The sequence below is a fragment of the Pelmatolapia mariae genome, linkage group LG20, assembly GCF_036321145.2.
Source record: "Pelmatolapia mariae isolate MD_Pm_ZW linkage group LG20, Pm_UMD_F_2, whole genome shotgun sequence".
Classification (NCBI taxonomy): domain Eukaryota; kingdom Metazoa; phylum Chordata; class Actinopteri; order Cichliformes; family Cichlidae; genus Pelmatolapia; species Pelmatolapia mariae.
The window spans coordinates 42,347,730-42,362,262 of record NC_086244.1 but is presented as its reverse complement, the minus strand read 5'-3'; the positions used below and the strand labels follow the sequence as shown (position 1 = coordinate 42,362,262).

General features: G+C 41.5%; 1 protein-coding gene across 1 annotated transcript in view; it reads left to right on the top strand.

The window, feature by feature from the left end:
- The window catches only part of arhgef10lb (Rho guanine nucleotide exchange factor (GEF) 10-like b), a 37,115-nt gene extending 25,791 nt beyond the window's left edge, over positions 1 to 11,324 (top strand). Inside the window, exons 13-22 of the mRNA XM_063464110.1 lie at positions 1,241 to 1,368; positions 1,488 to 1,588; positions 2,306 to 2,427; positions 4,545 to 4,631; positions 4,959 to 5,176; positions 5,890 to 6,047; positions 6,184 to 6,326; positions 7,386 to 7,557; positions 8,351 to 8,467; positions 9,186 to 11,324. Coding sequence (XP_063320180.1) covers positions 1,241 to 1,368; positions 1,488 to 1,588; positions 2,306 to 2,427; positions 4,545 to 4,631; positions 4,959 to 5,176; positions 5,890 to 6,047; positions 6,184 to 6,326; positions 7,386 to 7,557; positions 8,351 to 8,467; positions 9,186 to 9,772 — 1,833 coding nt within the window. The 3' untranslated portion in view covers positions 9,773 to 11,324. The remainder of the gene's footprint in view (positions 1 to 1,240; positions 1,369 to 1,487; positions 1,589 to 2,305; positions 2,428 to 4,544; positions 4,632 to 4,958; positions 5,177 to 5,889; positions 6,048 to 6,183; positions 6,327 to 7,385; positions 7,558 to 8,350; positions 8,468 to 9,185) is intronic.
- Positions 11,325 to 14,533: the final 3,209 nt, after the last annotated feature.

The window sequence follows — 14,533 nt, the reverse complement described above, 5'->3', positions numbered from 1 at the left end:
TGGCGGCACAGAGAGCAACATTCCCTCCACGCTGACCAGGGGGCATTTACAATAGCCCAATGGCCAATTATGTTCCTCCACCTCCTCCTCCCTGGTGTCCTAGACCTCCTTCTCCTCCTCCTCCTTGACCTCTTCCTTTGCATGTCTTTGGATCCATTGTTTCAAACCTGAATGAGTTGACTTTGCCGCTTTTGTCTATCCATCAAAGTTTTTGATTTATGTGTGATACATTTTGACTCCTAGTGTTTCCACTTCGTTAATTGTGTGCTAATTGAGCTAAAGCTGTGCTGATGTGAGTTAACATTATTGACTGCTTGTGCTTTCTAAGTGACCACATGGTGTCAGCACTGACAAATGTAGGGATTTGTGTGTAGAGTTTTGCAGTAACAGTTCACCACATCTGATTCATGTGGTAAAGCAGGGGCATAGTGTTTATAGCTCAGGGTAATGGGTGTGCTTTTTGGAAAGTGGCATTATGGTTTTGAAATTTGGGTTCACAAGATTGGTTATAGTGATTAAGCAATCGAGAGAAACTGTAATACTTCCTTGTCCTCTTGATTAATAATTGTTTTGTTTAACCAGTTAAATATAAATATATCATAATAGCAAGCTGTTTTGGACAGATAGCTATAACTGCATTAATGCCTACGATCTCAAACCAGGCATACATATGAAGAAGAATAGTACAGGACAGATTTTTAAGAACATGGGTGATGTGCAGAGTAGTAACTAGATGATTAAAGCTCTCACTTTCAATTCAAGTTTTACAAAAAGGACCCTACAGTAGTATTGAGAAAATGGTATGGCTCAACAGCTATTAATGACCATAAAATTATGGAGGTGATCATCAGTGGGCAGCAGTATGTCTAAGCACATTATTGGTTAAAACTCTGAATGTGTATGTAAAAGACTGCAACCCAACACACTGTTGTTGCGGTTGTGTTAGGGGTTCTTATTGATTTGGCACTTATATAACTCTTCCCAGTTCGGCACACTCTTCCTCTCCTCTAGTCTCTGATCTCACTATAAAAAGGGAAAAACCTCGTTAGATAAATTATCTCCACCCGTCTCTCCAACCTCCCTGGGACCGACCCTTGAGTTCACTGCAGCACCTGCAGTTGAGTCAACGACCACACCTCTGCCACATTTGTTTATTAATAAAAAAACAAACAAAACAAAACCCCACCCCAAACAAGTGAGGTCCATCCTTTATTTCCCCTTTTTTTAATCTCCCTGCCAGAATCTGAATACCACAGTGTCTCAGGACTGGTGTCTGGCTCTACAGAGGCTCATCCGTCTAAAGGAGGAGGAGATCCAGAACGCCAACAAGTGTCGCCTACGCCTATCTGTTCCAGGCAAACCTGACAAGTAAGTGTCAAGAGGTCCATATCCAAAGCAGACTTAGAGAAGGGGCAGTGAGGTTTTACCAGGCAGAGGTGTGTGAAAGTGTTTGAATATCATGTGGTCATGTCTTCTATGCCTGACAGGTCTGGTCGTCCAGTGAGCATCATGGTGGTCTTCAACACTCCCAACCCCTTCAGTAAGATCTCCTGGGTGAACCGTCTTCACCTTGCCAAGATAGCCCAGAGTAAGTTCAATTCTGTGTGTGGAGTGTGGAAATGGACTGCTGCGTGCATAGCATTTTGATACTCTGAGCACTCAGATTCACAATCTTTTTAGATGTCATTTTTATGCTTCACCTAAAAACTACCAACCAGTTAGCAGTGCTGATAAATGCTGTAAAACAATAAAAGCCAATTTTAGGTTAAATTGAAATTTGCAGCCTATTCATGCTGAGACATGAGTTTGACATTAATTCACCAATAAATCATCAAATTAATTTTACATTTAATTTTAATCATAAGTTGTATTTGTCTTCAACTTTAAAGTTACTACATACGTGCAACCGTGGTTGGGAAGCTCATCTTGTAACCATAAGGTTGCCGATTCGATCCCCAGCTTTGTCTGTCTCGGTCGTTGTGTCCTTGGGCAAGACACTTCACCTACTGCCTACTGGTGATGGCCAGAGGGGCTGATGGCGTGATATGGCAGCCTCGCTTCTGTCAGTCTGCCCCAGGGCAGCTGTGGCTACAACTGTAGCTTGCCTCCACCAGTGTGTGAATGTGAGTGTGAATGAATAGTGGAATTGTAAAGCGCTTTGAGGGTCTATGAGCGCTATATAAATGCAATCCATTATTATTATTATTATCATTATTATAATACAGCAAAGTCTGCATTTTGACAGTTTAAGAAAGTTGTTAGTTTTTGTCTTTAATGTTTGTGTGTGTGTCTGTTGTTTGGTCAGGAAAGGAAAACACGTCAGGTTGGGAATGTGCTGAAGAAGATGGGAAGACGAAAGCTCTGTTAAGCTGCCCACTGCTTACCTGTAAACTTTCGGTTTTCTCCTCCAGAACACACACTCTGAAGGTGAGAGGAGAGCTGTTGCTGATGACAAATACAGTTGTCCAAAAATGTTTCACTTAGAGTGGGTGTTTGATTAGTCTTTAATTAAATGAAGGAAATTTGTGGTGACTCAATCTCAGCTGGACTATCCTGACCTCCTGTTCTCAGCTTCACCAGCTCTTCCCCTGCGTTGCTGCATGTCCACACATTCCTCATAGCCTGAACAGTTTCCTCCCATGTAGTATTTTCACTGGCCTTCTTCCAAGTGGGTGACCCCAGTCCAAAAGACACATAGCAACAAACTACTCATCAATGGTTTGTTGCTATGTGTGGACCAGGGCCGTGCAGAGATGTTTGAAGGGGTGGGTGCTCAAAGTTAAAAAGGGGCACATAGAGCCAGGCTGAATAAAAACAACACAGATTCATCAAGAATCTAATGTGGAAGCGCATCATACAATATCACTGTCATCAGGTGGGGACAATGCAAAGCAAACATTGCACCTATCAGGTAAAACATAGCCTATGTTTTACCTGATAGGTGCAATGTTGCTGTTGAAGGGTTGCTGCTGCTCCTGCTGCTGATAGTGCTGGAGGGCAGGGTTGTGTTGATCTGAGACTGTAGACATTAAAGAGTCCATAGGAGAGATTGTAGCTAATTAAACAAGTGTTATGAGATAATAAAATGCACAGATTGGTGACAGCACTTGGAACCGTAAGGCAACAGATTAAAAAAACTGTGGGAAATAAACCAGGCTCTGCCTACGACTCTGTCAAGTGAAGGCTGTGTGCAGGCAGGATAGGAGAAATGATGGACTCAAAACAAACAATTATTACTAAATGAGAAAAACAGGAAACTGGCTAAACTGGGAGACATAAACAAAACTGGCAGATGGACGGAACACACAGCATGGGATGATGAAGATCACGACACAGACAAAGGAAAACACAGGACTTAAATACACAGAGGGCGCAATCAGGGAGTGGGAAACGAGAGAAACACGGCTGGGACAAATCAGGGCTAACGAGACAAAGGAAGCAAAACTAGACACATTAACATAAGACATGGACCTTCAAAGTAAAACAGGAAACACAGACTGAACTTACAGACACAGACTCACAAGCAGACACTTCAACAGAGGGAGCAGAGACGTGAGACGAGGGCAGACACAGACACCGACTGGACACAGAACAGAGGGAGTAAGGAACCAAACTTAAGAACTACAAAATCACACACCAAGAAGAACTGGGGAAAAGAGAAATGCAAAACAGAAACCAAAACCTTCACAGTAATAAACCAAAATGAGAACACATAAAGGTATGAAACTGAAAACAGGGTCAATGACCCAGGTACCCTAACAGACTCACTCTTTGCCTCTCTTCCTCCTTCCATCTCCTCATCTCATCTATCACTCTCCACTTGCTGTCCATCTAAGTACAAGGCACTAAGGTATTAAACTATTATTTAATTATTCACACTAAACAACTCTTACACCTAATCTCTAATAAAGTAATGATAGAATAAAGGTTACAGAACCAAAACATTGCAGCTGTGTTTATTATTGTTTTTATACTTAAGTAATAATTTAAAAAAATCTATACACATAACACACACACACACACACACACACACGCACACACGCACATACAGTAACATTTGATACCTTCTCCAGAATACTGTACATACTATGGCCACAAGTTTGCACCACAGTGCTGATCTAGAAGCCTTCCCTTATTATTTATTCCTAGTGCTATAATAATTATAAAGTAATAAGTATTTCAAAAAAAAAGTAATAAATACAAAATAGTGTATTTATGATGATTCAATTTGTTTTGACTTTGTGCTTGCACTATGTGCAGGCAGAAAGTTTATTAAATGTTTAAACTGTTGAGATAATATATATATATATATATATATATATATATATATATATATATATATATATATTATGAGTGATACTGAGTAGTTTTAGCTGTATGAGATGAGAAAGCATTTCACTAAATATGTTAACACATTATTGTTTTAATAACTGAATTGACCTTTGAATAATTTTTTATCTGTTCTGTTTCATTAATTAATTATTTGTTTAGAGATGATTTATAACGTCATTAATGTTTCAAACATGTCTGCTATGTTTGGCCAGCTGGAGGCAGCTCTTCACAGCCCACCTCAGTCCAGACTGCTTGGTTTCTGCACTGCCAGCACATCCTTGCCACAGGGTTACCTTTGGGTGAGTTCAAGCTTCCACTGTTCAGAAAACATCTTTTTATTCAGTTTTCACCTCCTCCTATGTGGATCTGTATGTTTGAATGCATTATTCAGTGCGGTTTCTGTTTTATGTCTGTATAACCACCACAGTGTTAGCTCTGCTGCTGGGTTAAGCTTGTCCCCCTGCTGTAAGAACTTATGTATAAAACCTTGGCTGTTCAAATCTGTGCTTTTGAGACACACTGTTATTGGTACATTACGGATCCATGGCATAATTGCTTTGAGTGTTGTTGTTTTTTGTTTTGTTTTGTGATAAGCAAAGCTACTGTTCTCCTGTCATGGTCTTCAGGTTGCTGGTGGAGGTGGCAACTCCAACCATGGGCAAGTAGAGATTTTCTCTCTGAACCGAGCCAGTGCCCGCTTGGTCAAAACCCTCCCACTGAGAGCCCCAGTCCTTTGCCTGGAGTATGTGAAGGAGCCGTGCCCCAGTACAGAGGAGGGGACTGAGAAAGCCCAAAGGGCAGCGAAGACAGGAAACATAATCTGTGTTGGCCTGCAGGACGGCAGGTCAGTCTTTCCCAACACAGCACATTATTTAGTTTCATAGCTGTCGGAACATTAAGCATTGTTTGGACCACAGTTTTGTTATACTTGACTAACGATTGTAACTTTAGGTAAGAAAAGAAGAAGAAAATTCCTCAAAATATTGAACCATTTTTTTAAATATCATCAGTTTTTTTTCACTTCATCGACCATTTTTAAGGCCGGGATGAACCCTCTTTTGTCACTGAAGAACTGCTGCTAAAAACAGTTATTTTTGCTGCTGACATATGTTTTTGTGGGAGTTTACAGTTGCTCATTCATGCTGAGGTTTGCACCAGGCAGTTTAATGCTGATCATGCCATTATTATTTTTTTCCCCAGAAAAAGGATGCCTAAACCCATTTTGTGATTTTATGTTGCTAAAAACTGAGAGAATGTGGTACTTTGCTGCTATTTGATTTGGATTGCACAAAAAAGGCTTAACAAAACAAGTTGATTGCAAAATACATTATTCTTAAAATAATAATAATAATAAAAAATCAAAGACAACCTTAAAACTTACATGAAAAGCATGAAATCAGGTAATGACATTCAATTTTCTTATGTATCTCTTTGAGCAGATTGTACTATGAGATTTTGAAAGACTAATGTAGAGCTATGTTATTTTGTTACAGCAGCAACAGCAACAATCTGGCCCCATGTGTAATATGTGACTTTTCTGTCTGCTTGTCTTTCCAGTATCCATGTTCAGAGCAGTGTGGACACAGCTGTTCAGTGCCTGCTGACCTTGGTAAACCCTGACAACTGTCCAGTGCTCTGCCTCAAACATTCACTGTCGTTCCTGTTTGCTGGACTGGCTAATGGCAAAGTAGCTATATACTACAGAAAAACTGGAGGTGAGCTGTCACAGATACCACTCTCACATGATGCGAGTTTGCATGTCAGACTAATGAGGTCATGCACTAGTGTAGTAGGAGCTAAATCACAGAGCTCAAATTAGGTGCTAAACCACCAACTAATTCTTCCTGTCAGAGCGACTGTGGGATGTGGATTCATGCAAGCTAGTGTCTCTTGGCTCCAAGCCGGTCTCCTGTCTGCTGACACTTGAAGACACTGTGTGGGCCAGCTGTGAAAACCAAGTCACTGTCATACAAGGAGACAGCCTCTGCATGCAGGTATATTGACTGTTCAGTATGCACACTGAGAACATTTTAAGTGGGCCTTTAACACTTTCCCTTGTGCTCTGCGATGGATGTGTATACTGTTACAGTGGTGGATCCATGTCAAAATGACCCAGTAATGAGGCTGGCATTTTTACAAGTGATTCCTGTGAACCAACGGCTCGAGCTTCAGAGTCCTCTAACTATTGCATTTCAGACATGTTTTATACTCTTGGATCTATAATCCACCACAAATGCAAAACTAAATTATCAGACCAGCTCAACAGTCCCACCTACCTGCTGTTCAAAGCTGCTTTTTAAGGCAAATAAGACAAAAAGGCTTGTTTCAGAGAGACAATGAACTGACAGGCTATGTCAAGGCCCAATGTAAGCTCAATAAGGATCACCAATTCTACAAGAGAAGAATAAAACTGTAAGTATTAAATGTGTTTGATGGGTCACATTTAGGAAAATACTGCCTGGATTGGATTCCAACTCTAATTCCCAAAAAGCTGTGATACTCTGTGAAATGTATATAAAACAGAATGAAATGATTTGTTCTCATAAATCCATATTTTATTCACAGTAGAGCATCAAATATCAAATGGTTGTCAAAGGTCTGCCCAATTTTGACCAGGGATATTATTTTTGTTTCTCTGTTTTGAATTGAAATGCAGTTTAAATGCTTCACCCCCCCCCCCCCAAATTAAAAGAGCTCGAGTTTACAATACTCACATCCATGTGTATTATCTGATTCTGTCGCCCGCTAAAACCCTTTTAAATTAAAAGAACATTTGCACTTTGGGGCAAAGTTTCTTGTTTGATTAAATGCAATTAATCGTGATTAATTAATTACAAAGCCTCTAATTAATTAGATTCATTTTTTTAATCGAGTCCCACCCCTAGTAAATATATATTCTCAGCATACACATTTACCCGAATACTACAGATGACTACAGACGACAGTCACAACTAGGCAAGAGCTTTATTTACTGAACAACCAGCAGATTATTGTACTGACATATTTTTTTTGACAGATGAGCTACAGATTAACCCTTTCTCTCTGTGCTTCAGAGCTTCGAAGCCCACTCAGATCCAGACTTCAGTGTTAGCCACATGGTCCATTCAGGTGGAGGTGTTTGGATTGCCTTCACCAAAGGATCCTCCATTCATCTGTTCCACACAGAGACCTTACAACAACTGCAGGAAGTCAACATCTCCACCCGTACCAACTATCTGTCACCAGGCAAGGCCAAAAAAGATACTGTCACCGAGACAGACGGGCATACCAAGAATACAGCGTAGCTGCTTTTAGACCTGTGTTTAGCATTTCTAGAATATTGTTGTCACTGACTGAATGTTCAGATGTCATGTTGAATGGGTCTCCTTTCTGTCCCTTGCACCAACCTTAATACCTTTGGGGACAGAGCCTTCAGTGTGGCAGCCCCCACCCTCTGGAACTCTCTCCCATATGAGACTCACGATGGCCCGTCACTGGAGTCCTTCAGGAAACTTCTCAAAACTCGCCTCTTCAACAAATCCCACAACCCGTAGCCATTTTAAGCTCTAGTTACTGTTGTGTAAAGCAAAGCTGGGTTTCTTGAAAGACGCTATACAAATCTAAGTTATTATTATTATTGAACCCAACTTCATGGCAGGGCAACCTTGTTCCTTCAGGGAACAGAAGTTAGCAGAAGTTGTTCTTAAATGATGCATTTCTGTTCTATACAACTTGCTTCCCATTCTTACGAACAATATGTAATGCTGTCTATCTAACATTCAGACATTCAGTTACATACAATACGTTACTACAATACGTTTACAGTTTACTGGAAACTTTCCCTTCCTGTTCACTTTTTCCTTAAGATCTCCATCTGGCGACGCTGTAAATTGAACTGAGCTGCTCAGTGACAGAGCTCAGCCCGAGTTCAAATTTTGGCAGACTACACACACACACACAGTGTTGTCAGGGCTGGGCAGGAATAAAACATGTACAGTTAGACTACGACCAATGTAATGGTTAAATGTTTGTTTTCCAGGTCACGTTTGTGTATCCAGCTTACTGATCTCTCAGGGTATGTTGTGGGTGGGGACTAGCCAGGGTGTCATCATCACTTTCTCTGTACCAACCCTCGAGGGTATCCCAAAGATCACAGGTCAGAACATGCATCAGTGCTCCTGCTCGCCGATGTTTTTGTGACTGAAGTTGAATGTACACACAGCATGTGCTCATTACTGGTTGAACATCTCAAGATCTCTTGTGATATACAATATATCCATGTAGCATGATGGCCTGATGATGCACACGTACTCATGAAGGCTCTGGCACTCACCAAAACAAAGTAAACTCAATAAACTGGAAACTGAACCATGAAAGCAACAAAGAAACATGAGATATGCTCTATTTAACAAACAATAACATTAATTCCCTCAAAAGAAGTGTAGCCATTATTTTTTTATATATAAAATCTATGAAAAAACAACTATTTCAATTCTATTTGCTTCCTAATTTATACTATTTGTTCCCCTATTAATTTACTTTATTATTTAGTTTTCTATTTCAGTTTATTGATGTGAGATATCTAACAAATAGTCCTGTGCATATGCTTTGGAAACACTCTACCTCTGTGGGTCTCAGTGCAAGTTTTTTAAAACTTCTTCCCCTTTTAACTCAAACTCCACTAAAACTGTGGTCCTGAAATGTTGATGATTCTCTGCAGGGTTGCATTTAAAACACTATTTAGTTCGATTGTATACTTAATGTTTGTTCAGTTTTAGGTTTTTTTTAGTCTTTTGGAACACATTTACTTCTTTCATGTGTTACTCTGGTAAAATGAGACAAAGTGAACAGATGTACAACTTTTACATCCTCAGGTAAAGCGATGACATCTCTGAATGCTCACTGTGGTGCTGTAGATTTCCTGGTGTCAGCCTGCAGCACCCTGGCCTCTGATTTGCTTCGACGGGATTCCATCTTCAACATTAGCAAAGAGAGTGCTGATGGAGAGGGAGGAGGAGGTGGAGGTAATGTTGAAGGAGAAAGAGGAGAGCAGAAGCTGGAAAATAGCCACCATACGGAGAACTTAGAAACTTCTCCATGGAAGCAGGACAAACCTAAGCATCTCCTATTGCAGTACCACCTCCATTCCACCTCCCAGCTTCCTGGGAAGCTGCTGACAGCTCAGCCAGAACAAGGGAACCCAAGGGCCTCCCCAGATCTCCAGATGGAGGATGGCTCCATCTATGAAGTAAATGAGGACCCTGATGTTTGGTTGAGGGGGCGGCCACTGGAGTTGGGGAAGGAGGGAGAGGCCAAACGTAACAAAGTGACTTCAACAGCCATCTTCTCTGGTGGAAGAGGATACCGCAGGATAGGACTGTCAGCATCAGAAGAAACCTGCTCAGACTCCAGTGAAAACACACTGCTTGTGTGGCAGCTCCCTCTCACGCTTAGCCAATGACAGCTTTCTTTGTCCTCAGTTACTCTAGTTCAAGGCACGTGTGATTACTCTTAGACCAGGCACGTTTAAACATTTGAAGTTGATTCTAAAGTCAAGGACATATCAGCTTTGACAGTTGACAGTTAAAATAAAAGTAACATTACTTAAGCCTACAGATGACGACTGTCATCAGAGTGGATACTAGGTGACAGCTTTATTTACTACAGTGAGCAGTCGTAATGTTGCATATCACAAAGATAGCAGCACCTGGCATCAGTAGAGAGGAAGAACTCCATATTTACAGGAAGCAATCCCCCAAAGAACCTGGCTTATATAGTATACTAATTTTAAAATCAGCAATGTTTTTCAAATGAAGCTGTACAATGTGATACTTGGTGGAACATTTCTGTATGGAAACAGGTTGTATGTGTATGTCAGATGAGTGTCAAGCCTCAGTGTCTGCATTTGGACCTTCAACTTTTTGATTTGGACACACATCTCAGTGTTAGGCCAAACAAAATAGTGGCATATTATGAAAAGAACTTAATGAAAACCTAAATCTTTATATAATAAAGGAAAAAAATGTAAGAAAATGCATCACAATGAAAATTTCAATGGTGTTTGGGTGTGTGTGTGTGAGAGCGCGCGTGTGTGCAGCTACACCATAAACACAGCATAAATACACAGACCCAGACAGGTAATGGAGTCAAGTGATGTCTTTACTGTGAGCTGTTAACGATTCACTGCTGGAAAGTTCCACCTCCTAATACTCCTATTACCTCTAGGATGACGACTTTCTACATCTGCCACAGCTGTTCCTTCAGTCTCGTCACTTCTCAGATGTCTAATGCTCCATCTGTCTGATGTTACTGTCAGCTGGCATAGCCACGTCTTTCACAGCTGTGGTCTTCTGCTCCTTGTCAACTATATCTGTTTGGTTGGCCAGAGGCTGCTTTTCTATCCGGAACTTGAAAGTCCCACAGGACCTTAATCCACTGTTGTTTCAACCACCTTTAGACGCAATGGGAACTTGGTGATATCTAATCCATATGCAGCAAAGATGTTCTACAAGAGTCAGAGGCTTTCATGTAGTGAATCCAGGTGGTGCTGAGTTTTGTCTGCCTGTTCCTCGAATCCTCATGAACTGCTCAACCAGGAGCTGGTGCTTTGTAAACTGTTATTTCTAATGTCCTTCTGTGCTGTGCTCAATGGTTGACTCACGTGTCTACTTGTAACTAGCTTGGTTACGGTCGTGCAGAGAGACCGCATCATCTGTCCAGGGATTGTGTGTCTGCTTGCACTGAACTCTGTTGTCAGCCAGCTGCAAAGAAGAACAAAGTTGTAACATACAAAGAGTTGAAGTAAAACCAGGTGTTAAAAACAATATCTGTGCTTTACATGCTGTATTTTTTAGCTCCCATCCCCAGGGAACTCACTATTACTCACTGCTCTATTCCAGCCCACTTGGACTTTACAGCAGTGCATCTTGTGCGACTGAAAATCCCTTCCCCCTCCCTGTCTGTACGTGCACACATTTGCGGGACTATAAATCCAACTTTATTGGAGCTTCCATGTTGTGGGGATATTTCATGATTGTGGTTTTTCTGCACTGTATTAGCAAGTCCAGACAAGTACCTGCTGTTAGCAGCCCACTTATTTATGCTACCAGGCCTTCAATTAGCTTCTTCAGCCAAATGATGAGTAGATCTATGCTCACAGCTGCAAGCATCTCCTCTGATTGGACTTTGCCAGTTAGCTGGAGGAGTTGTACCCTTGGTTGTGTGGATGCTGTGACAAAGTGGGTGAGAACACCATTTGTGAGTTGAAGTTTGCTATTCTTAGTTAACATTCTTGTTTTGATTTAGCCATACCTTATTTTTATTTTTTAAATCAACATTGACAAGTTTGTTAAGTTAACATTTTAGTTAATTCAACTGTTAATTTGTCTAGTTTACTTGGTTTGAGCTCACCTGACTTACCTGTGTTCCAGGAGCAAAAGGAGGAAGTGCTGCCTCACTTCCTGTATTTATAGCTTCCTGTTTAGTTTGGATGTCACAGGAAGGGACCAGGTGAAGAGGGGGGAGAATTGGTGTAATTGAATAAAGCTGATTTTAGGATTGTGTTTGTTAGAGAGATATGTATTGATGTAACATGTATTGACTACACCTTAGAGTGCTTTATTGCTAGTAAAGAGTAGCATCATAAGTTTATTAGAAGGGTAATGTTTATCTTACCTATTGAATGGAATAGTCCAGAGGAGGATATTGTTTGGAGTATTTAAGCAGAAGAACTCAGATGTTCAAGGGGAGAGGGCCAGGTCAGTGTAGCTGAGTGCACGTGACATTAAGTTTTGGTGGTTTAAGTTCAGTTATGGTTATTTGTACCAAGTTAACTTTGGATGGCTTTGTTTTAACAATGATGGTAAATAAATCACTTGCTACACTGGACTGCATCTGTCTCCTGCCTTCTTCAGCCACTTTGGCCAAGCTATCTCACAGATGCCTTAACTCTGGCCACAATCTTCAGGTTCTAAAGTAATTGGCTATTTTATTTATTTTATTACATGTAAACACAATGTGCATAAAAACATGCTTACAGGTTTACAGCGCTTTAAGGCAGTGAAACTGGTCTCAGGTCAGCAGGCAGTTTTATTTTTTTTTATGAAGAACAGGGCCACAGCAACTGAAACTGTGGTGATCTTAGCCACAGTCGGCTATTATCTCTGAAAGCTGTCCTTGTTCCTTGTTTTGTGCTCAAAGAAACTTTAGCTTTCTCTGTCATACGGCTGTCTGTCTCCCATTAACAGTGACTGAAGCTGGTGAAGCTAAGCGACCGGCAGCTTTTCTTCAGGTGATTTCCACATGTATATATTGTGGATAAATCACTGGTCTTAGTTCAGCTACGAACTGCACTTTGTGTGGCAACACAGCTAACGTTAGCAAGTAAACAAGTTTTAGTCATTGTAACAGATGTGTTTCATCTTGCTAACCACATCAGCCAACATTATTATTGTAGGGTCTACCTTACAATATAAAGCTCCTTGAGGTGACTGTTGTTGTCATTTAGCGCTAGATAAATAAAACTGAATTAAATTGAACTGAATGTGATGTAAAAACAGAGTTTTTAAAAATTGTTAATAGCTCATATAATACATTACCAAGGAAAGCTGATGATGATGGAGATGGGACGGCAGCTCTCCCAAAGTTATCTGGCTTTCAAAATGAATGAAACAGGCATAACAGAAAAACTTTACACGGTTGCCATTGTTTATGTTCACCCAATCTACGATGAAAACATTGCTGTTAACTTTAAAGCTGTTGAAATATTCACTGTGAGCTTATTCGGAAGCTATCAGCTCACAAACATGGTAGATTTATGATCTATAGGTTTGACTGGATCTAAATAACGGAGCCCTCCCCTCACAACCAAAAAAGCAAGTATCCAGGAAACATTTCTGTTTTACCTACAATATTTACAATATACAATATCAAAGTGCTTCGAGAAGCTGGTCCTAAAGCACATAAAGGACTGCCTCCCACCTAGCTTTGACCCCCACCAGTTTGCCTATAAGGCAAACAGGTCCACCGAGAATGCAATTTCCACCGCCCTCCACCCAACTTTGCATCACCTGGAGAATCCTGGGACATCAGTAAGGATGCTCTTCATTGATTTCAGCTCGGCCTTCAATACCATCATCCCAGACATTCTTATAGCCAAGCTGGTAAACTTAGACTTCCCCCACCCACTACATGTGCATGATCAAAAACTTTCTCACAGACCGTTCACAATCAGTCAGGGTTGGTAGCCAGAGATCATCCACCCTGTCACTCAGCACTGGCTCACCACAGGGATGTGTGCTGAGTCCACTCCTGTACACCATCTACATCAGTGACTGCACCTCCACGCACCCCTGCATCATCACCTTCAAATTTGCAGACGACACCTCTCTGATGAGGCTCATCACCAATGATGACGACACCGCCTACAGAGATGAGGTCCAGCAACTGGCAGAATGGTGTAACTACAATAACCTGACCCTAAACACCAAAAAACCCCCAAGGAAGTGGTCATGGGCTTCCGGAAAACAAGAACTGATCCCCCTCCCCTATCCATAAAAGGTGACTATGTGGAGAGGGTGTCCTCCTTTAAGTTCCTTGGCACCCACATATCTGAGGACCTATCTTGGTCAACAAACACATCAGCCCTAGTGAAGAAAGCCCAGCAGCGCCTCCATTTCTTGAGGGTTCTGAGATGGAACAGGCTGCAGACTGACCTACTAGTGTCCTTCTATCGAGCCACAAGTGAGAGTGTGCTGGTGCACGCCACCCATGTGTGGTACGCTGGTTGCACAACAGCTGACAAGAAGAGACTACAGAGGGTCATCAGAACTGCAGACAACGTGATCGGCTGTCCACTCTCCTCCCTGGACTTAGTTGCCAGCTTGAGATGTCTCTCGAGAGCCAGAGCAATTATAAAAGATCACCTCCACTCAAACTCCCCACTCCCCTCTTCTCTCACTTGTGAACAAGACCCCAAGATACTTAATCTCCTCCACTCGTCCCACTTCACGCTTGGCAGCGAACCGCTCCAGTGCGAGCTGGAGGCCACCGCCTGATGAAGCCAACAAAACCACATCACCTGTAGTGCAATCCCCTCAGTTCGAACAAACTTCCTTCTTCTTATTACTATCCAACTACACTTTCTTAGGTCCTAATGACTTTCTAATGTCATCGCTGTAGATCCTGGTGGTGTGGATCAGTGAATCTCTTTCACTCCTGGCAT